The 24,316-nt window shown below is 40.6% G+C and overlaps 1 protein-coding gene across 2 annotated transcripts in view; it reads left to right on the top strand.

Annotated features, from left to right (window-relative positions):
• Nucleotides 1-24,090, top strand: part of SYT10 (synaptotagmin 10) — a 56,672-nt gene extending 32,582 nt beyond the window's left edge. For both annotated transcript variants that reach the window (XM_030543745.1, XM_030543738.1), the window contains exons 4-7: nt 17,082-17,202; nt 18,404-18,575; nt 21,332-21,461; nt 23,036-24,090. In XM_030543745.1, coding sequence (XP_030399605.1) covers nt 17,082-17,202; nt 18,404-18,575; nt 21,332-21,461; nt 23,036-23,107 — 495 coding nt within the window. In that variant the 3' untranslated portion in view covers nt 23,108-24,090. The remainder of the gene's footprint in view (nt 1-17,081; nt 17,203-18,403; nt 18,576-21,331; nt 21,462-23,035) is intronic.
• The last annotated feature ends 226 nt before the right edge of the window (nt 24,091-24,316 follow it).

Below are 24,316 nucleotides of genomic sequence, written 5' to 3'. Positions count from 1 at the left end.
GGGTCGGCTGGGATATATATTATGCGCCATAGCAGCGCCACTCCAGGGGGCGCCCAGCCGACCCGCCGAGGATTGCTGGGGTAAAAGTTTCTCCGATGAACATGCACGCCGCGTGCACACACCTAACTGGAATGGATATGAGCAATCACTCGAAGAAGAATCCCTGTGCCTTCAGGGCGGCAGGCACGTTTCTGTGGCAGCGGCAATTCGGCAGCAGCGTCTATGTTTAGCTGTCCAGGACAGCTTCAGCTAAACATAGAAGATGCCACAGAATTGCCGCCAACCACGGAAATGCGCTTGCCGCCCTAAGGGCACAGGGGATTCGGCATGCTGCTTGGGGCGGTGAAAACTGTAGAGCTGGCCCTGCTGCCTGCAGAGCTGGGCCTTCAGTCAGCAGCCACCACCCTCTGGCTGCCCAACTCTGAAGGCAGAGCAAAAGTAAGAGTGGTAATACCAGGACCCTCCTAAAATAATCTCGTGACCCCTTTTGGGTCAGGACCCCCAATTTGAGAAATGCTGGTCTTGCCCATGAAAACTGTATGTTAAAAGCACACAAAAGACCATATTTCACAGTCTCTGATGCATTTTTCATGTCCATGAATTTGGTAGGGCCCTACTTATAGATGACAAAAAAGCATGAGTGTCAACTAGCTAATATATTTGTTTTAGTATATTAAATATCTGAAAATTCAGTTAGTCACACAAAAGGTAAAGAAAAACCAGCTGGCTCCATTTCTAGCTATAGAGTGACCAGACAGCAAGTGTGAAAAATCAGGATAGGGTGTGGGGGGGGAAGAGGGGTAATATGAGCCTATATGAGAAAAAGACCCAAAAATTGGGACTGTCCCTATAAAATCAGGACATCTGGTCACCCTATCTAGCTAAATCTAATAGGCCATTTGAGACTCATACTGCTGATGATTTCACAAGTAGATCAGACTAAGTAGAGAAAATATCATACTATAATATCTGAAAAAGTCAAACATCTTCCTCTTGAATGTGGAAACAGCAAATATTCATGATGTCAGCAGCAAATGGGACTCAAATGATCTTTTAGACTTTAATTGAAATTACAGCTGAGGTACAAATATTAACATCCCTTTACATTTCTGATGAACATTCAGGGCTTTAAAACTTAAAATCCCAGCTTTCCATTGGCATAGGCCCTGATCCAGCAAAGTACTTAAGCATGTATTTAACTTTCACATGCTTTAACTTCAATTAGTGCTTTAAGTTCTTTGCTGAAATGAAGCCCAAAGGCATTGCTTTATTATTATTATTAATTCTGGTGGGTTTTGAGAGATTTTACATTTAAATGTTCATTGGTCCTTTAGAACAGGCAAAAATGCAAATCTTTTACTTGATAAACCAAAATGATCTCATCATTCTAAACTTCTTTGACATCTTTTTGAGCAGACTAGAATGTCATACCAAATAGTGCTACTGGGAGAGAGATGCTAATATGCATGTGGCTGAGAATTATTGCTGTTCTTGGCTGCTGACATTAGTACAACTCTCCTCAGCATTGAGAGACAAAACCACCTAATTATAGTGCTTAGTTTAGCATGGTAGTATCTTGTTTGGTGTTAATGAACCACTATTTTACAATTTCAAACCGTAAGTGTGCAGTTTAAGAAGTAGCAGCTGTGTTTGGAGCTTCAGTCGTTCAGCAAGCAGCTTATAACTGTAAGCACAACTTTATGAACAGTATTTTGCTAGTGCAAATAGCCTGTTTTCTAAGTGGCTACTACTTAGAAACCATTACCAGTGAGCACGTGAAAATTAAACTAACTTGTAGTTATGTATAATCATATTGTGCCTTCATAGACTTTTTGAATCTTTGAATTATTAACAACATTTTTTCAGTGGTTGACTGTATTCTTTTTACTGGCAAAATAAAATGATACTATTATAAATCACTAATATATACAAGCTGGAATGTGCTACAATGAACTTGTGGTTTGGGTTGTTTTGGAGTTTATTTTAGCTATTTTATATTCCTGAAAATCAGGTTAGTGTTAACGATTTCCAATTCTTACATTGCAGAAACTGTAGGACTGAGGGGCCAATTCTGCACTGGGTTAAGCAATGCTTAAGTGGATGAGATGAGGAATTTATGCTCTAAGAACCTATTCTAAAGTCTAGTGAAGTCAATGGTACGATGCAAAAGTTTTGGATCAGGCCAGTAAGGTCCATAGGATTTGGGTCATGTCTTGAGAAATAGGTGCTCAAACTGACTCAGCAGACATTGAGAGTGAACTTTACACCCTGAACAGGTTATTTTTGACTTATGCACTTTTCTGCTACCTTCAGTGCCATGAATGTGGAATGAGAAAAGCCATGCTTGGGTACGTGAATGTGCTTTAGTGGAAATGGATTTCACCACAAGCTGGCCTTCCTGTACTAGTGATCAGCAGATCATTTTAAAAATTGAATGTTTGGAGCAGGAGTAAGGACCCTACTCAGCTCATATTACTCCAGTGCTTGGGGAACGAGACACCACCCATAGACATGTATCTCTGATACTTCTTCCCCCCTCACCTCGCTCTCATCTTCCCCATGTTTTGCACCGGTTTGTTTGTTTTGTAGGGTTTATTACCTCTGGCCAATGGGTCCGGACATGCTTCCCAGTACACACGAAGCATGCCCAGAGATTTACTGACACTGTAAGTAACTGGGAGCCAACCCTGGATCTGGATCTGGGGACTGGTGCAACATGCACCAAATAAAGGGCCTCCTTCGTGACTTGGCCCTCTGGCCAGGTCACTGTCTGTGCCTCCCCCTTCCGGCGTTTATCAAAATCTTTCTTTCATCAGTCCTGGGCAGTCTTCCCATTCACTGCCTCAGGTGCTAATCCTTTAGTGGCTGGTAGGGGAACCCTGGCTTTCCTTCTACTCTGTGTTCCAGTCCAGGGGCCCTTATTCCAGTGGTTCTGGGCTTTACTTTCCCAGCCCCCACTGCTTCTTCCCTGGACTGCTTCTTACCACTCCTGGTTTCCCCCTTTTTCTGGAAGCACCAGGGGGTGACTGCTGCCTCAATCTGTTGCCAGCTTCCTGGCTTTATAGGCCCCGCCTCTTCCTGCCCAGCTAAGCCTGCTTACAATTAATTCCCTGCTCCCTGGCTCTTCCTCCAGGTGAAGCATGTGGAGTGAATAGCCTACCTGGCCACGTTAACCCCTTCCAGCCCTGTTTAAGTATTCTTGTATAACCTTCCATCCTCTGATACTTTCAAAATCCGATCCATATGCCACCCACATTAGTGATACCTGATACTGTTTACATTTACATTACAGTAGGATCCTAAGCGTCCATGAGGATGGGCATCTCAGTGTACTGGGTGCTGTATAAGTACAGATGAAGTCTCTGCTTTTTATTCATATAAATTTAGAATCTATTCAGGTTAATCTTTGTGTGCCTCTGCACGTTTGGATACCAAACTACCAATAGGTAGATGTATGTTATATAGTGGTCTCATTAAAGGACTTGGAACAAGAAACTCTAGAGTCCTAGACCACAATGACTCCTGTGTTCTTGGATAAGTCACTAACATCTCTGTGTCAAAGTTTCCCCACAGGTAAATTGGAGATAGTAACGGTGCAAGATGTGCATCCTTATAGACACAATATTGCTAGTGAAGGTTAAATCCAAGAGCTAAAGCAGTAATATGGGATTAATTATTGTCTGTAAAGCACTTTGAAGTTGAATAAGTGGAAAGTATTACTGAATAGGGTGTAAGTGTTTGCAAACCACATTTTTTAAAAAATGGGCAATCAGATAGACCTCACTCTAGACTTATTCAGGCTTCACATGCTATTCTTGTAGTTATGGACAGAGGCTAATTGGACAGGCTGATGTTGTTTGAGCTATTAGCAGCTTTTAATACCAGCAATCACTTTCTTCAGGTCAAAATGTAAGACCCATCTCCTTGGCCTAGATTCCCACAATAACACTAATCTCCGAGCAGAATAACTAAATCAATAGATGATGCTGGGAAGGAAAAAAAATGAAATTCATGTGCCTGGAATAAGGGAAGAGAACAAAATATCATCTGGGGGTGGTGTTTTGAAAAGAATCAATCCCATTGAAAGTCAATAGGATTAGTGCGCCTATCTGCCTGAGGCATTTTTGAAAAGCCCATGTGATTTCATGTAATTTTTACAAGGTAAATACCACAATGATGAGCTCATAATACACAGACAGATAAACATCACAGTTGTCAGTTTGAGTCCTATGTAGTCTTTCATTGACATGACACTTGTTCTTCTAGTGCAGTTATGATTTTTGTAACATAATTTTCAGAGCAATTCTTTCTAACTCTTGGAGGCCAAGCCCCATCTCCTCTTTAATTTCCAACCAACAAACAAAATAATCTGATTTGTCAATATTGTTTTATTTAGTTCCTGATAGGATATTGGAACATGCAATTATTCTATAGGTTAAAACTCATTCAGATATTTTTTGGTGGAAACCAGGAACATTCAAATGTCCCTAAAAATCAGAAAATATTTTTTTTGTTCTTTCCTGTTATTTCAAACTATCTCAGAACCTGATTCTGCCAGCTTTCTGTTGAAATTAATGTTAGTATTCCAGAGTAAGGTACTGTGCAATGTGAGTAAAAGTGGCAGAATAGGGTCCTAAATAATTTGGGTTTTCAAAATAGCATCTTATAATGTAACACTTAGAGACTCTGTATTAGAGCTAATTGATGCTGCTGGAGTATGTGTATGAGGAAGATGAGAATGTTGTAGGTATTTTTAAGTCATCTTTTGAAACTGAAAAAAAGACCCACTATTTAATAAAATAATAGCTTAAATTAGATTCATTTGGAAAGTGAACCAAGAAGTGGTGATAAAGAAGATGTGTAGAATGGTTTGCTATAAATCTAGATAATGGCATATAAAAGTAGAAAATGGTGCCCACAAATATTTTTTCTATTTTATTGTCACACAATATATAGTATTTAAAAAATCATTTACATTCTACTTAATAGGAAAGTTCTGGTAAAGTGCCTAAATATTAATTAATAATAGCCTAAATGATTATTAATTTATTTGGTTTTCATTGTAATAATCTGAATGGTATTAATGTCATCAACAGTATTTTAGGGGATGTCCATTGTAATTCAGTATTAATTAAATGGATCATTATTATTTTAATACTAGCAATTAATCACTAACTAGCATGAATAAAACAATACAGCCCTTGTAACATCTAACTAGCCCATGGCAGTAGTGAACTGAGAAATGCTGCTGAAGGAGTTAATTTGAGTTAGCTGGGAAATTTGAAAAATCAGAGAGGGAATAACTATGTGACAATACAGTAACTGCTTAGACTGCAGTTATTGTCAGAAATATGATAATGTAAAAATGACACCTTCTTACTTCACAGATCTGCTCCCTGTTTGCTTTTTGTTCCTGTTAGCATTGTAGAACCCGCAAAGCTATTGGAAAGTGAGATGGAATCGGTCCCAGCTCTCCCATCAGCAGAATTACTGAATTCTTACTGCAATATCTTTCCCTGGAGGCATCCAGGTTTCAGGTTAGCTACATCACCAACATGCCTCAGTTGGATTAGAATATCTGATGATGGTATCACAGTAGGAATGAACGTTGCTTGATCCCCAGTTGAGTGTGCAGGGCTTGCAGCTATGGAACTGTGTTTTTAATTGTGTACTGAAGACATTTGATATGGAAACCATTGAGAACAACTGGGGAAACCCATAAGTCTTTGTCTGAGTGGGAAAGAGGGAAGCTTTATCCAGCAACTAAAGTCCTAAGGGCCACATTGTGGACCTTCCTGTGCACTCCACCGGTGAGCAAGGGTGTATGAGGCACCTCCTTACATCTCTGCATGGTTACCAGCATCATGCATAGCAGCATTTGCAGAATTGCTGCTACTTCTCCCACACAGGTAGGTAGAGGTAGAGAATGGACAGAGCTTTAGTTCTCTCCAGTGGGCCAGATGACAATGATAACAGGACAATGATAGTCTATCCATTGATTTCAGTGGCCCCTGGATCAAGCCCCCAACTGACAGACAGTGAGCACACAAAACTCCCATTGAACCTAGCAGGAGCTTTACATGTTCAGTGTCACTTAGGAGTGGTCGTAGAGTTGGTCCCTAAGTGAAGAATAAGAATTTAATGCTGTCTAAGGAATCTATATTCTATAATTAAATAATAGCGTTGATATGAATAGTTGACACCTTTATTTTGAATTTTGTTTCTCCTATTTTTGTATTTCTTTCTTGCCTCACCATGACAGAAATGTATTGGCTCGTCATGTAAACAGGGAGCAATAGAAATAAATGTAAGCTGGTATAGTGCTTACCATTGTTTCAGTTCCATGGTTCTGTATAATGGCTTGTGTTCACAACAAGGAAACAAATAGATAAAAGATACTCAACACCAAGTGGATGTTTTATTGTATCTGTGCTCAGTGTTGCTTTTTTTGTACAAGTTATTGCAAGCCTTTGGCAGTGAATCATTATGAGCAGTGTGGAGCTGAAAGTAAAGCAGTATCTGTCAGTAAGGTTAGCTCTTAACTGAAACCTTAATTTAATTTAAGAAGAGGAAAAACTCACAACACACCAATGAAATTCAGGAAACTTCACTGGAGTTGCCTTAAAAAAAAAAAGAAAAAACCCTGTAGCCATTATTAATAAAATAAAAATAAAATAAAACATTCAGTATAAAAGTCTGCTTCTAAAATAAGCTCTGGCAAGCTTAATTCTTGATGTTATAGTTAAATAAATACTTATCTGATTAACTTTGGACTGCAATTCTTTGTGCTTGTATCTCTTGAGTAAGAGGTCATATAAACAAGTGTTTTAGAGATACAAAAGTGAACTTTGCAGACAATCTACACCTTGGCTTTATGAAGTCTGATAGCACTGAGATACTCTGGTCAGGTGGCTGAGGTAAAACTTAGTGAACTGGTCTGACATAAAGTGATATAGGGTAAAATTTTCAAGAGCACCTAAGTGATTTAGGTGCCTACAACTTATTCAAAGTCAATGGGACTTTGGCTACTATGTCATTTAGGCATCTTCAAAAATGTTACCCAAAGGGACCCAAACTATTAGAAAAGAATACTATGGGTGGGTGTATAAAATATACAAGCTATGTCTATCCTTATGTACATCCCATGTACTTTTCCAAGTATTACTAATACATAGAACCCATACCAGTGCCAAGTGTCTACATATGCAGTGCTGGGCACAGTTAGACCCTGTGCATAGGCATATATCTGCATCCATGCTGCCTCATTTTTGGTACAGGATGGTAGCACTACCATTGCAGGGATAGTATCCCAGGGACCTATGTGTCACAGGAGACACTCTGGGAATTGCCTGGTTTTGTGTTGCTGGTACTAGATGCCACCTTCACACATTTGGTGATGGCACCTCTCACTCACCTCTCCTTTCTACCAAACTGTGTGGAAGACATAGAGCCAAGTCCATAATGATATGGTTCTGCTCCTGCTTGCAGGACAAATGTTCATGCAGGTTCATTCCCTGATACTGCATGGAATAGGTCCAGAAATAGTTGAGATGCTGAAGACAGCTGATTGAGAGGATGACTGTAAATCCACTATAGTCTCATGGAAAAGATATGTTGAATTCTGCGATTGCAGTGGTATGCCCATGGCTGGACTGCCACTTCTGGTTGCGGAAACCCAGCACAACATGGTCAGGCCACATCGTCTTGGAAACCTAGAAGGATGACCAATAGCTGCAGAACTTCCAGCTGAAGAAACATACCTTCATGGAGTTGTGTGAGGAGCTTGCACCAACCCTCCAGTGCCATGCCACTCAGTTTCAGAAACTCATAACAGGACAGGAGGTGGCTACAACACCTGGCAGCTACTGGTAAGTTGCAAACCAGTTTGAGGTTGGGAAGTCAACTGTCAGGGTGGTGGCTGCATAGGTTTGCCAGGCTATCAATACTGAGATCTACCCACAAGTGATTGCCATAACCCAAGTCCCTGTAATTATAGCTGGATTTCAGAGGAAGGGGTTTCTGAACTGTTCAGGGGCCATCGATGGAACATACATCCCAATACTTTACCCACCAAAAGGGGCAAGTGAGTATGTGAACCAAAAAGTTACAATTCATTCATTCTCCATGTCTTAGTGGACCACAGTGGTTGGTGCATGATCACCAATGTTGGGAACATGGGAAAAGTCCATGATGCCAGGGTGCTCAAGGGATTAGGATTGTATTGCAGTGGGAAAGAAGGGACTTTATTCCCCAGAAATGATGTGGTTATATACAGTGTTTCTGGCCTGACATTCATTTTGGCGCACCCCACAGACCCATTCCTAACTTAGCTCATGAAGTTGTATCCCAACATTGCTGATCCAAGAAAAAGAGAATTCAACTACAGACTGTGTAGCTGCAGAATGGTGGTGGAGTGTGTGTTTGGGAGGCTGAAAACTTGATGATACTGGAGCCTTCTGGATAGCAATGTGTTCTATGCATTTTGCATAATCATAATATGCTGTGCCTTTCCCAACGTATGTGAGGATAAGGGGGAATACTTCTGGACTGAGCAGGCACAGGAGAGGCAGCCAGATCCCAAACATGTGTACACAGCTCCTAGAGGGCAAGGGAAATTTGTGGTGCTATTTGCTTGCACACCAGGGAACAGTGGGGAGCCAGAAGGTGACTTTGGACTATACCAAGGGACACCAAAGGACACTATGTGATGCTACAGTGCTGCTGTAAAAGCTCAATAGAGCATTGCTATATAGTTGTGTTGTGGTGTCCATTGGTGGGTTTTGATCCCTGCAGCTCATGTTAATGTACCAAATGAAAGCAGACCATTATGTAAGGATTGCTTCTCAGAGTCAATACCTTTGGCTGTGGTTTTGGTTTCAAGAGTGTATAAGCACTTCAGTGCCAGCACTAAGCAATCTTTTTGTTATATGTTAACAACTCTGTTTCACAGTGCTCTCTGGAGAGTACTTAATCATTCTGAAAGTAACTGAAAAACAGTTCTGTACGGGTTGGGGGGGGGGGGGGAGTGGCTTCACTCATTCCTTCCTCACAACGTTTTCTGCAACTAGTGATCACAGCACTGATCAGCCACTATGCAGGAGTACTCCTCTGGTTGTATGTCATGACTGTTTGATGGGGGAAAGGAGGAAGGGTTGTAAAAGCACTGCTCAGCGTCAGATATCAGTGTTAATTTAGTTTTGTTTCCTTTCTCTGAATTGTCAGTTAAATTATTGACAAAGCCATAGAGACATTTTAAAGTAAACTTCTCTGATTTTTGTTCTGGTGCATTGGACAGTAACAGTTTTCTGAGAGCTTTGTTCATTGTCATAAACCCTGCTCTCTCGCTCTCTCTTTTTGTTAAACATTGGGAAATTCATGGCTGCAGGGCGGAAGGAGTTGTGGGAGGGACAGAAAATTCAGTGTCTTTCTATGGCATCACTGCATTAGAAAGTTACAGAACTGATAGTCATTGCTGTGCACGCTGCTGACGAGTGGGAAATATCCCATTGATGATACTCAGAAAGCAAGGTGCCTACACAAGTGACGTGAACAATAACTTTTATTTAAAAGATCTATGGAACATAGAACAGAAATGATTTTTAACTGGAACTGCGAATGAATCAAAAACTGGATCGAATTCCCTGAGCTATGTGCAAACATTACTTTCTGTGGACCTGTCTCCTTGTCCTTCCTCTTCCCCTGACAAGGGGGGAATGACTGAAAAAAATTATGTAGGGGAGATGAGGGGACATCTTCTGCATTGAGTTTGAGGGATGGACACTGGCTGGGCTACAAGGCATGGCTTAGGCTCATTGTTCCACATCTGTATGCTTTGGGGGGGGATGGTTCTCCTCCAAGGGCTTTTGGGTACCAGTGAAGGATGTTGTGCCAGGAGACCAGCATGTTAGTGTTGGATCAGCAGCAGCCTGCGAGGCATCTGGAAGAGCAGTAGGAGGAGGATGAGTTGCTGCCTGTTCCCAAACAAGAGCAGTGTCACCAGCAGCAGGTGAGACCCAAAAGCCACTGTCGCCCACGAGAATATAATATTCTATAGTTTTGCAACTTTTTTTATGGAAGGGGCCCCTGAAATTTCTTTGCCCCAGGCCCCCTGAATCCTCTGGGTGGCCCTGCCAAAAGCTTTCCACCACCAGTTGTACTAGTGACTGCATGAGTTCATGATCCTCTGCCCACTGGGCATACTCCCGTTCCCTCTGGCATGACTCTAGGTTCAATAACTGGTTCATCAGTGCCCCACCCTGCCTAAGAGCTTGATTCCCATACCCAAAGAAAGCAAAACTGTTCCTGACTTCTCTTGTGTATGCCAATGAGCAAATGCTTCAGGTCTGTCTGCCTGCCTCTGCTGTCTCTGTAGTGCTGCTCCTGCCCTCCTGGCAGAATAGGTACCCTGCTGGCATCAGAACATACTGCTGAGTCAAACACAAGAGTAGCGTTATATTTAATTTCTCCTTTGAAGGAACCTAAGAACACTCTCTCCCCAACACACACACAACTTAACTGTGCTCCTGAAGGCCACAATGTTGATACTTTTTAATATCGCAGGAATGCAACTGTTTACAACATCCTTCCTTCTCAGATAACATTTGCAGTCCACAAGGAAGGAGCTGAGGCAAATAATGGTAAGGTTCCCACAGTACTGTTATTAAAATGTTGTAATGTTTACAGTGTATCAAGGATCCATTTGGGGTGGGGTTGTTTCCTTCTGGGGGTACATTACTAGGCATTTATTTGTTCTTGAAAATACAGGCATCATTTGGAGAACAGAGCAGTTTTCGGGGTATTGGGATGGAAAAGAGCAGTAGTTTACCAGTCCCAGGGAGGAGATCTGGCCTCCTATGCCAGTGCAATGTTTCTTCTGAAGGTTGCCTCCCTACATATTGCTGAGTGGAGGGGTTTTGAGAGCTACAAAGTTGGACCAAGCACATTTGCCCTGCCAATGAACCTGAACAACCAGCTTCAATCTCTCCTACACCAAAAATTTGCTGAATTATGCTTATGGAACTGGAAGACAATTCAAGAGGAAGTTTTTTAGCTAGCTGATCGAGTTCCATAGAAAAGGAACAAAGAACCACAAAGAACATCCACCCTCCCCCTAACCTTCCCCGCATCACCAGAAAGTTCAGGCCCATGTCCAGCCACCAGCATTGGAAAATGACAGGGAAATAGAGAGTCATGCTGCAAGCGCATTTTTTCCCCTGAACTTTCAGATTAACACCTCAAGCTTGTTACCTCTCTACTGCTAAGGGACATACCATTCTGTGTGTGCAACTGGCAAAGCAGATGCTTCATCCACTCTATCTTCTGCTGGCTACTGCAGAGTGGCTCAGTGCAGGGAAAGGCCAGACACCGAGGACTGGGAACAGTAATAAATATTTGAAATAGTCACAGGGAGAATGAATGACTATGGCTTTTGCTGGACAATCAGATAGCTCCCTTTCCCCTGCCAGATGTTGGCAGGCCAGCACCCAAGCCACCAACCACCCCCATCCTGCTTCCATGCAGATTCCATTCATATGGGGATGGAAAGATGGGGGATCAGTGGGATGAGTGGTTTGGGTCTTTGAACAAACATAAATGTCACAAAACTGTTCTTTCCCCACCTGGGCCCTTTCAAACCCACTCCCTCTCTTCCTCCCTCCTTTTCAGTCTGCACAGCACAAGGGCTATCAGTCTTAGTGCTGGCCAAGAAAAGCACAGACACAGGAGCACAGTGACTGCTTTTTAATTATCTGTTATAGCTTTCGCTAAACTCTTTACAGTGATGTATGGAATTTCAATAAAATAACTGATTTACAGTTGTGTCTGGCTTGGGGATCATGTCAGATTGGAGCAGTGAGCTGGAGGCAGGGGCCTGTTTCAGGCATGTATCTCTGGAGCAAGAGGGAATATTTCCAGGGAGCGTGGGGGTGTATTGTAACTTACCAGCCTTGGGTTCTGGTTCCTGCAGTGGCTCTGGGTCCTCCCCAGGCTCCTCAGGGAGGGCTTCCTCAATTAGGTCTGCTAGGTAGACCTGCTCCTCTTCCTCCGTGACTCCCAGGGCTTCCTCAGGAATTCTTCCAAGGTCCCCACTGCCTGTCATTGGTGTCCCATCGTATGATAAGGCCAGTGGGGTTGAGGATGGGGTCATAAGTCACTAGTCACTTCAGGCTCTGTTCTTGCAGCCCTGGAGAGCACCTAGTCCAGCTTGTCAGAGCATGGGCATGAGCTAGATCTCCACTCCCCCCTCTGCCCCGAGCAACTGTTTGTCTTTCACCATTGGTACAGGAGTCTGAGGTGCTTCATGAGCTCCAGTAAATGCCCGCTTCTTCCAGACTCTGAAAAATGCAAGGGTATAGAGAGCCTTGCTTCTAGGCATAAACACAGCCTTCAGCCTGTGGAGATTGGGAAATCCCATGAGAGGGCTCATTGGGCCATAGTAACCTCTGTGGAGCTGCTCTTCAGCCACTCTGCATCCTGGATGGATAGATCCCCCCCATCCTTTCCCCTCTGCTGCCCCAGACATTGAGCCAAGCATTTGGGCCTGATTTATGAATAGCAAGCATCTGAAGCACACTGGCTCTACAATAGGCCAGTAGTGCAGCCATCAGATCACAAACATCAGTGTAATGGGTGAAATCACCTGAGCAGTTATAATACAGCAGAACCCCGTTCATCTGACCTAACTGGGATCGGGGTCAGATCAGATAATCCAAAATTTTCATAATCAGGAGAATGGTCTAAGAGCTTTCTGTACATTATTTTAAAGATGCAGAGTTGCTTTTAAACTAACTGACCACTCCTGGAAAAGCATTAAAACATAGCCCCCTTCTTTATTTCCAGTATACATGAACCGTTACTTCTAGTAACCAGTACCAGTTTTTAAAAATGCAGAAATGATCGTTCTAAGCTGCAACAACAGCAATACCAATGGTAACAACTAACGACAATAACAATACATCATATGCATAAAGTATCACATTAAAATATAATACCTTATATAGCACAGTGGTAAGTACAACAGCACTCATGTTGTTAATGGCTGGAAAAAATCTAACAGTTTGAGTTGTTTTAGATGAAAGGGTCTCTTTTTCATTGCACGATCAGGGAGTTGCTGCATCAACAACCTTTCAGTGTGTGCGCTGGTTGTTCAGTTAATATGGAAAGCTGGCTAATGGAGGCTTGGGTGAACAGGGGTCTACTGTACTATAGCTGAAAGCAGCTGCAATCTATTCCTAGCTGATGGTCACTTTAGAGAATTACCATATAAATGTACTGCAATGGAATAAGACTAGTACAACTGGAGTAGGCCATTCCAAAAACCGTACTTTTCTTGTGATATCCGTGCTTTCCAGGTGCCTCAGTTTTCCTTCTGTGATATATTTAACAGTATGTGGAACAGAAAATACTTTGGAAATGTAGGAATAATGTTTTCCTTTACATTCAAGGTAATCTGCATACTCTCTTCAATGTCCAACATATTGTTAAATGCTTGGTGTTTGAATAGTAATTTTTCAAGGTCATTTTCCATCTACATTGCATATGAAATAGTTAAATGGATAAAAAAGGGATGATCTAGGGCCATGAATTGTTATTTATTTACTATTTATTAAGCACTGCAGAATGCAGAGAGGAAGATATGGTAACTATCCTAAGAATTTACAAGTCCGTACAATGAGAACTTTTCCATTCAAGTATAACAAATTATCTCTGCATCTGGCTTTCTGAGGGAAGAATTGGGCACAATGTGTCCACTCCAAATATTACATAATTTGTGCTATAATGCTATATTCCCCTCACCCTTGCATTACATTATCACTTACATCTCCACACACTTTCAATGCCAGCTTTTTAATGCATGAATAATTCTAGCAATCGCCTTCTGAACCAAAGATTACACATCATGAAGTCATAACATGTCATTCTCATTTGAATTATGATATTTGTAAGAAATGTTTTTAATAGATCTAAGTTACCATCATCCTCTGGATCTTCCTGCCCCATATTTGTCTGGGTTTTAAACTGTAAGTAGAACTACCGGGGAAAAATTCTCAATTTTGAAAAGTCCAAAAAATATGTTGTGATTTTTATTTTTTGAAAGTTTCCCCATAAAATATTTTGCTGTTTTTACAACTAGCTTATGGAGTGGTCAAATGCTTTAGTAAATTTGAAATTTTGCTTACAACTTTTCATTAAAGTTTTAAAAAACATTTGCAATTTCTTTCAGTAATTTTTGCCCAGATATAATTGTACAAGCACTTCAGGAACAATCTGTTTCTGATTTGTGCTTTGGGTATGGTGCCAAGCACCATGCTCTTGCTTAAAAAATAAATAACCATTAACAAAAAAATGATACAAACATTCTGATACTTTGGGTTACATGAGTATTCTGGGAACTGTGGTTCCATTCGTTTCCATTAGAAGTGTTTGGAAATCTAATTTAAAAGAAAATCTATTTAAGATCGCAAATCATAGCTGTAAACCTTAGCATGCATGATAAAGCCAAAGAGAGACTCTCCCAAGGCATCCCCTTGGCTGTGGTAGCCCTCAGGTCAGCCAGGTGGTCATGGATTCTAAAGGCTATTTAGGAATGATAGTACCAGCTGGGCTATGTTGTCTCTTTCTCTTAATAACCACAGGACTAAATGGAAGGATGATGTGTGTCCCCCTTGTCTTTCCTCTGGCCAGCCCACTCTCTTACCTTGGCCAGTCAATTTCTATCCCCTCCTACAGCATGGACCTTAGACTATGTTAAGAAGCATCTGTAGGGTATTTGTTGGGGGGGGTGGAGGGAGCATGTAGGGGATGGTGATATGAAGATAGCTTACACCCTCTGTCCATGTGAAATGAGGTGGGATCCATACAAAGAAAGTACCTTCTGCATGCAGATACATGGGTCATAATCTGGCCCCATGTACGTAAATTAATATTAATAACTGAAAGGCCTGTTTTAGAATAAAAGTGCAGTTATGAAAAAACTGTTAAATGTAATGTAAGGCTTTTCACCCCTTTCGTGAATGGGTGGGAAAATGTCAGTTTTCATTTGTTTATGTTTTATTCATATTTTCCAGAAGTGTTTTTAATGCATTGTAATTTATAAAATTGAAAGTAGCGAGTCACAAAATAAGAGGTATGAGAAGAGGTGAAGTGGCCAATTCCATCTGATGTGGACTGAATATGAGCAAAAGTCATTTTGACATATTTGGAAACTTTGTCAAGCAATGAAAATTGCATAGGCACATGGCTATCAACCTCTTAATTTTCAAAACAAAACCCCAAGAAAACTATTTTACATGTGAATGGGATATAAGCTGACCTGCACAAAATTCAATCTGAATAAGCTTCCAAGATTGTCACTATATCTATGGTGCTCAGAAAGTCTGAGTCACCAGGTTGAATTATCACCAGGTTGGGACTCACAAGCAGGTACCATCCAAATTTTAAGTTATCTGCTATTTTTAGTTTTTTCACACACATGACTTTACAGCATGGGCAATCAGTTATTTGCATTTATTAATGGTAAGAGAAAGAATTTAAAGCTATTCTGAAACCTACATTCTCAAATTTAGAGCTACAGTTAGAGGCTCTGATTCAGAAAAGCAATGAAGCCCGTGGTTACCTTTGCAAAAGACTGTACTTAAACATATATTTAAATTTAGTCATGCACTTAAATCCCGTTGAGGTCAATTAAACTACTCAGGAGAGTAATTGTCACCAATGTGAATGAAGAGTCCCAATCGAGCCCATAATTATCAGCAACATACTGTATCACCTTCTACACAGGCATTATTAATCTGGCATATTATGGTAAAATATTTCCATTCTCCTCCACGTACCATAACTGTTTTACCATAAATGGCCCAGTAACAAGATATACTTATCAACCAACTGCAAATATATTAAGATTAAGTAGCTACAGCACATTTCTCAATGCATATATAACTACAGGTATTAATGCCTGAGCCAAAACTCTTTGAAGTCAATGGAAAGACCTCCATTGTATTCAGTTAGTATTGGACTGAGCCTTTAGTTCTTATTATATGACTTTATTTTTGTTCATTTTTTGTGTTTTTAAGGTTTAAAAAGTGTTTGTTGTTGTTTTTTGTTTATTGATTTCACTGAAGAAAGATACCTGAACAAAATCTACCATATCTGCTGTAAATATATTGAGTTTGTAAGAAAATTACTGTACACATGGGTGGGAGAATGGGTCCATAATTCATATATCTTTTTTTTATTCTTCAGTTGTCAAGCTTCATATTTATACAACAGGGCCATGTTACTTTCTTGTTCTGTCTCTGGCCAGCATCTCTCTCCTGCATGTAAATAATATCTCTATGTAATATGATGAGTAAGTTCCAGAGGAAGAAATATTTGGACTTCGTCCATCTTTCCTAGCTTGGTACATCATCTTCCTAAAGGTTATGTTGCACCCAGGAAGGAATAAGGTAGCGCAGGAAATGTTACTTTACTCTTTCCTTCCTTCTCTCTGACCAACAGAACACAGAAGAAGGAAATGATAAAGAGCTTCATGACTTTTTCAAGTATAATGACCTCTCTAAATGCTCACAAAATGAGGCAATTTTTTCACATCCACACAAATTTTTCATACATTTGTGGAATGGGTTTAAATTTATGTGAATATACCTTACAACCTTACTGCCTGGCTGGGAGGGTAGAACACGGAATCCCTTCCAGAGCTGACATTAGTATCTCTCCATGTCTTCTAAGGAGCCATGGCGTGCAAGGATCCTACATTCAGCATTCCTTGTCCCTCACTCTGAATGCAACAAGGCTCTGGTCCCACCAGCCTGGAACATAAAAGTTCTAAGCTTGTTCCTGAACAAAAGTCCTCAATCTGCAACTCAAAAGCCAGTCACCAAAATAGTCTTCCATTTCTAATTAATTTTTATACTTCAAATTTTTTTTGAAAAGTTTATTTATAATCTCTTTATAAACACATCTAAATAAGATTCGATCTTCAGAAAAATAGGTTTCTGCATTCATTTTTAAATGTTTCTACAGTTTTGGATTGTTTGAACTATTTGCATAATACACAACATTCTAACCATAACTTTCCTTTTCAGGAAAGCATAGATTTGGGTGAAATCATGTTTTCCCTTTGCTATTTACCTACTGCCGGACGAATGACGTTAACAGTAATCAAATGTAGAAACCTCAAAGCCATGGACGTAACTGGCGCTTCAGGTGGGTATGCTTCTTTTCACTTAACAGCGTGGAGTTCTCGTCTGAAAAGTGGCTATATTAAAACAACAACTTCTCACTCAACAAATATGTGTATTTTGAATATGCTGAGTCATATCTGCTCAGTTTTGTGAAAAAAATATGGTGTTTTGTTTCCTGCTTTTTCTTTTTATTAGCTGTGCAGAGAAAACATGGCTCAAAAAGAGTAAAATGAGGATTCTATTTCATCTTTTGCATGATCAACCACATTGTTTACAAAGTTCCAAACAATTCTGTGCAAAACCATTGAAAGCAATAGCCATTGAGTGCACTCACTGAAGACAATGGGATTATGCAGGTATAAGAGAGGGCATAATTTGGCCATCCCAACATTGATTATTTTGATGCTGAGTGAGATAAAACACTGGTTAGCTGTTAGAGTTCAGGCTGAGTTTGCAGGACTGTTGGGTGTTTTGTTTTGTTTTGTTTTTAAAGTTGTAAAATTAACTTGATACAGAAAGCACTGTGAGACAAACATGTAAATCAACAGTCTTGTTGTACCAAAGACACTAACAAAATGGAACTGCTCTTCAAAAGACACTCCTTTAGTGGAGCATCAAAAATCTCTACATCCAGTGAAAAGTTTTGATTTAGTTTACATTAAATTGTACTTTGATATTCACCTACAAAGTTTTGGGGTTTATCTGTTTATTAGTTAATTAAGTTTTGCTTTGTTTTCTGGATGGGTAGGACAATGGGGATTACTCCATCCTTTTAAAATAATAGCAGAAGATAATTAAAAGAAAATTAAGCATTAAAAATGTGGGAAGAGATTTTCCAAGCACACAACTCCCATTGACTTTCAATTGGAGTTAGGTACCTAACTGCCCTCTGCACTTTTGAAAATCTCCTCCTTTTACTTTGTAACTTATATGTTTATTATATGAAACCTTCAAGAGAAATGGTTAAGGTGGAGAGGTCTAAATTAGAGCTACTGGCTGTGTGTGATGTGGGGTGGGTGTATCTATTCTGTTTGCTTGCACCATTCTTTTGAGTAGGCGGGAAATTGAAATTGCAGAAGAGACAGCTCTGGTTGTCTTATGTCACTAATACCTATACAACTTAGGTTTTCATGAATGTTAACCTGCTAAGAATTTGCGGCTCTTTCGCTTTATCTTTCAACTGCATTGAGACCAGTGTATGAAAATGACTTCCTGTTACTCAGATCCTTATGTCAAAGTCTCATTGATGTGTGAGGGTCGAAGGCTGAAAAAGCGGAAAACAACTACAAAGAAAAACACACTTAACCCAGTTTATAATGAGGCCATCATCTTCGATATCCCCCCAGAGAATGTGGACCAGGTCAGCCTCTCCATTGCTGTGATGGACTACGATCGGTAAGTGCAATTTGTTCCCTGAAAATATTAATCTTCAGCAAGTGGTTACCTCACTATTGCAATTGATTTATTATTTTAACTGTCTGTTTTTTTAAATAAATTCAGTGTCACTAAAATAACACTTTTGAATCCTCTGCTAGGGGATTCAAAGCTACCATAGCTTTCAGCATTTACTTCTGTTAATCAGTGTCATTAATGATGGTAGGGAGAAAATTAAACATGACTGAAAATTGTGTTATAAATGTAACACACGTTAACAGTGTGAGTTTTTGTCTATCCCATCCCCATCTCCCCCCATCAACCCTGTGGCTATACCGTGCAAGGGGTTTGTAAGTCTGTAAAACTTCCAGCAAATTGAGTTATTCCTTTAGCTCAAGCAGTAGGAAAAGGGGAAGATAAGTATCATCACCTGTTTGAGGGAAGAAATGAGAAAGAGAGAGGAAGTGACTTGGTCAAGGTCACATAACAGATCAATGTTGGAGTAAGAGCTATTAAGCATTTAGCTGGTGTTAAGATTTTTGCCTGTCATAGTTAAACCCTGGAATGCCTTGACAAGAAGCATAGACCTATCTTTTATGCTTCTGTACCTGAGGTTCTAATTATTATAACAGACTAAAGATGAAAAATATACTTAAGATCACCAGTTACTCTTGGATCCTGCATGGACCCTCATTCCTCCAATTCCCATTCATCATTCCTCTCCCCACAATTTAAAATACAACAGCAAGACATGTAACTAACTAACTAGTGACACTCAAAACCTACTGACAACTATATGCAAGAAATCAATGGATCACCACACTTACCTTCGTAGAGCCAGTAACCACCCCAAATACACCAAGAAATCTGTTAGCTACAGCCAGGTACTTAGATACCACAGAATATGCTATGCTCCAAGGAGAAAGTTTGGGATACACACTTTAACACACTTAAACCACCTTTACCAAACAAGGACACTCCACCAGAGAAGTAGATCATCTCATGGAATGGGCCACCCAAATACTCTGAGAGAGCCTGCTCCAATGCAGAAATAACCCCCACCCTCTGACTGCACAACTCTAGTTGTCACCTACCACTCCACTGCAACCCATACAGGGTATCCTCAAACAACTACAACCCATATGCCATGAGGATCCCATCCTGAAAGAAATCTTTCCTGAACCCCCACTTCTGTTCCATCAAATAACCTGCCAACCTCTCCAAGCTCATTATCAAGCAAGTTCCCCGCAGACCAGGACACACCAACTCAAAGTGTCACCAGACCTTGCCAGAACAACAGATGCAAAACCTACAGAAATATTTCCAGTGCTACAATGATCAACACCCCCCACAACACATCTTTCAAGATCCACGGGTCTTACACATGCCTATCACAACATGTGGTGTACCTCATCCAGTGCACTAAATGCCTCAGTAACAATTATGTGGGTGAAATCTGACAATCACTGCACGCTTGAATGTACTCACACAGGAAAATGATAACAGACAAAAGCACTCTATCACCTGTGGGTCAGCACTTTTCACAAAGTGGTCTCTCTATATCAGGGGTCAGCAACCTTTCAGAAGTGGTGTGCCGAGTCTTCATTTATTCACTCTAATTTAAGGTTTCGTGTGCTGGTAATATATTTTAATGTTTTTAGAAGAGCTCTTTCTATAAATCTATAATATATATTTAAATTATTGTTGTATGTAGGTTTTAAAAATGTTTAAGAAGCTTCATTTAAAATTAAATTAAAATGCAGAGCCCCCCAGACCAGTGGCCAGGACCAGGACAGTGTGAGTGCCACTGAAAATCAGCTCGTGTGCTGCCTTCAGCATGCGTGCCATAGGTTGCCTACCCCTGCTCCGTATCTAACATCTCGGTCCTCATCCTCAAAGGAAACCTGCACAACACTTTCAAAAGACAACTCTGGGAGCTTAAATTCATAACTCTGCTATCACTAAAAATCATGGACTGAACAGAGACATAGGATTTATGGTTTATTACAACAATCTATAACCCACTAACAACATCCCCAATTGCTTTGCTTCCCCTTCCACCCTGCCTTCCTTTATCCCTGTGATTGGAGGGCTACTGGGCTACTTCACCTTGAATGGTCCCTTGAAATGTGTGTTAACTACTGGTGCTAAACAATCTGTTCCACCTTGTATTTAGCTGTGACAATAAGTAAGTTTCCCAGACCTGAAGCAGAGCTCTGTGTAAGCTCAAAAGCTTGTCTCTCTCACCAACAGAAGTTGATCTGATAAAAGATATTACCTCACCCACTTTGTCTCTCTAATATCATGGGACCGACACAGCCTCAACACCGCATACTCAAAACTATGGTCATTTATTTGCATGTTAACCCTGTCTTCAACTCTTTGCCTGTTCTTTTGGGTTGTAAGTAGAGCCCTGCACCAAATTTGTATCTGCATCCAATCTGTGAACATGGTCCATGGATATCTGCATCCACGGAGGCAGATATCTGTGGATATAAAGTGGATATCAACAGATTTGCAGGGTTCTAATTGTAAACTTCCCAGGGCAGGGCCAATTTCTTCACCAGTGATTTTATAGTTCCTGACAAAATGATGCCCCAGACCTGACTGGGATATATATGACATATAACAATAATGATTAATAAAAACAATGTGCACACTTTGGGCATCTTCAACAACATTTTGCGCTAAACCAATCAAACTGCATTATGGGTCAAAGATGTTAATAAATCTATCTGCATTAAGAAAAGCTTTCTCTGCCCTTCTGTAATCCTCAGAGTAGGACACAATGAGGTGATCGGGGTGTGTAGGACAGGACTCGATGCTGAAGGACTTGGAAGAGATCACTGGAATGAAATGCTGGCTTACCCCCGTAAACCTATTACTCATTGGCATCCACTGGTAGAGGTAAGAAGTAGAGTATCTCTATAGCCAACTTGTTGCTATATCTCTCTGCATTTAATAACTCATTTCCAAGAGCCTCTGAGAATCACGACATCAGTAAGGTGGGGACCTTGTGGAAGAACCTCCACACCACTTAAATCTTGCCTAAGAGTTGTGTGTGGGGGGGGGGGAGAAAGGGTTGAACGGCCAAACAGGGATGCCTGACCATACCTTACATACTGCAGAAAAGAACTTTCCACTGCCCTGCAAAGGCTGGTATGGAGATCCACCTTGGGGCAGGCCAGGGGTCAGAAATTGACCCTGGGCTTCAGAGATGGATTTTACTTCCTCAGCCTTCCTGCACTCCACTTGAATAGGACCTGAAGTTTCTTATGTTTGTGGACTGAATTTTCTTTAAGTAGCAGACAGTCAAAAGAAGTCTATGACTCGGTTCACGTCTAAAGAATGCTTGTATTGATTTTTGCCGTTATTTTAATCAGTGAGTTTCTGATTTAGGAGTTTACTTTTGATCTGAAAGTATTACTTCAGAAGTTGTCTTGCTCTGCTCTCAAGGTTTTGAGATAAAGTTCTTTCCAATCTTTTTAGATGCTACCTATTGTTTATTCTGAGATTACCAAGGGTTGCTTAAAATTACTTGGGAGTAGCAAATGTAAATATTTCAAGGGCAATCATTTTCTGATCTGAAATCATTAGCATTAAAGAGAGTTGTGTAACTAAAATATTGAGTTTAGATTTCTCCATTAAGTAGGCTGAGTTGCGGCTGCACACCAGTAGCCACATACAGGGATGCTAAAGCAGTCACTTATTTGAACCCTCTAATCCTAATGCAGGGAAAATTCTGTGTGTTACTGTGAATATTGAGAAGATCCCCTTCCATATCTTAGGACCACATCCTGCCGGATGCATAACAGCCATTGGAGTCATGGCTTTAGGGCTGGGAGGGTGCAGGCTGTGTTCATTAGGCAGCAGGCCAGGATTGGGGTCAGGGGGACAAATGTTGTTCACCCCTTCTCTTCAATCAAGCCTTGCAGATAAACCAGTTGAGAGCTGATGCAACCTGAGGCAGCACTGACTATTTCATGGCTCCCTCTACTGTGGGGAACCACCCTTAAAGAAGCGTCAAGGGCTGTGGCAGCTGGGGAGTGTCTACTGGAGCTACACTCTCAGGGAGTGTGTGAGAGAGAGGAAGCTGGAGCCAGAACAGTTCAGAGGGCACTACACAGAGGTTCCTGGCCTCCTCCTGGATTCTCCAGCATATATGCACGGTTTGGAGACAGAACTGCAGCTCAGTAGATGGTGAAGCAAACCACACCCAAGTGGAATGATTCAGGGAGAGTTCTTATGGGATCCCCCCTAAAAGAGTTTCTTTACCATGGTTAATTCTCCAGGAGGGTGTGTCCCGAGGCATAAAAATTACTTCAGATTAAGTTTTCATTTCCTAAAAATGTCCTTTTCATTTGGGGTACAATTCAGCTCCTTCTTTTGGAGAGGGTCCTTACGACTCTCTCATCCTCAGAAACAACCATGATGAGTGGAGAGATCTAATGATGATTGTAAAACTAAAACTTTTCTTTCAGTTACCTGGCCAGGCAACCAGTTTTGATAGCCAGGGGTCTTGTTCATCACCAAAACCACCACCTACACCCTAGGGCACAAGAATGGATTCATCACATCCAGTGTCCAAGCTCCATGTCCATCACACCTACATTAACAGAAGGTTTGGCTTCCTCAGATGAACTGTATCCATATTTTTGTATTAAAATAGATTTTCTTCTTGTTCTAAGTATTTTACAGTTTATAATAATTTCTTAAGAATGAATTTCACTTGAGCCAAAATATTCCTTCCTTATGCAAAGATATTCATTTTTCTCTCTCTCATAAAGTATTGTTTTGATACAACCTATTTCTTTGCAGATGGAAGGAAATAAAAAAACAATACATGTATACTAGCACTTGAAAACAAATAGAGCTTATGATACTATTCCTTTCAAGGTAGCAAAATTGTCATATACAGCACTTACTTTGTAACTTGCCTCTAAATTATAAATTTTGCACTAAATCGTATATGACCATTAAAGAAAACCTTGAAAGCTTTTGATGTACTAGAAAAAGATAATTCTAACAACATAATGTCCAGTTTCTCTATGATTGTCTTGAATGTTACTGTAGGCCTGCACCAGAGCCCACTGAAGTCAATGGAAAGGATCCTATTGAATTCATTTGGTTTTAGTTCAGGTCCTAAGGACCATATCCTGCAAATGAATGCATGTAGTTGAACCTTTACAACAATCCTATTGACATTGTGGAGACAACTATGCAGTATTTTATATCCAAGCAATTTTGACTGAATGCCTTGTTCGCATGGGATTGGTTCTGTTCTAGTCTTGCGAATTCAGTAGGACTGGACCAGTGTTTTTCTCAGAATCAGGCTTCCAGTGAAAAAACTTGTGATTGTGGATTTGAAATTTGCCTTCTGTCAATATAGTGAGGTAAAAACTTAAGTGTTACTAGTTCATAGAACATTCCTGCTCATAAACTCAAGAATATTCAAGGAAAGAAAATACAAAATGAGCATCAGTTAAAGCTAGTTGGTTAAAAAAATGAATAAATACAGTAACTCCTCATTTAACATTGTCCCACTTAATGTTGTTTCAATGTTACGTCACTGCTCAATTAGGGAACATGCTCATTTAAAGTTGTACAATGCTCCCTTATAACGCTGTTTGGCTGCCTGCTTGTAAGATTCTGTGGAAAGGCAGCGACTTTACATGGGAGCATTGCACAAGTTCCGCTTCTCCGACAACCCCCCTCTCTCCCAGCGCTTCTCCCACCACCAAATTTGGCAGTGCTTAGGACTT

The sequence above is a fragment of the Gopherus evgoodei genome, chromosome 1 (genome assembly GCF_007399415.2).
Source record: "Gopherus evgoodei ecotype Sinaloan lineage chromosome 1, rGopEvg1_v1.p, whole genome shotgun sequence".
Classification (NCBI taxonomy): Eukaryota; Metazoa; Chordata; order Testudines; family Testudinidae; genus Gopherus; species Gopherus evgoodei.
Note: the sequence above shows the minus strand (reverse complement) of the source record. Positions and strands in the feature narration are given on the sequence as shown.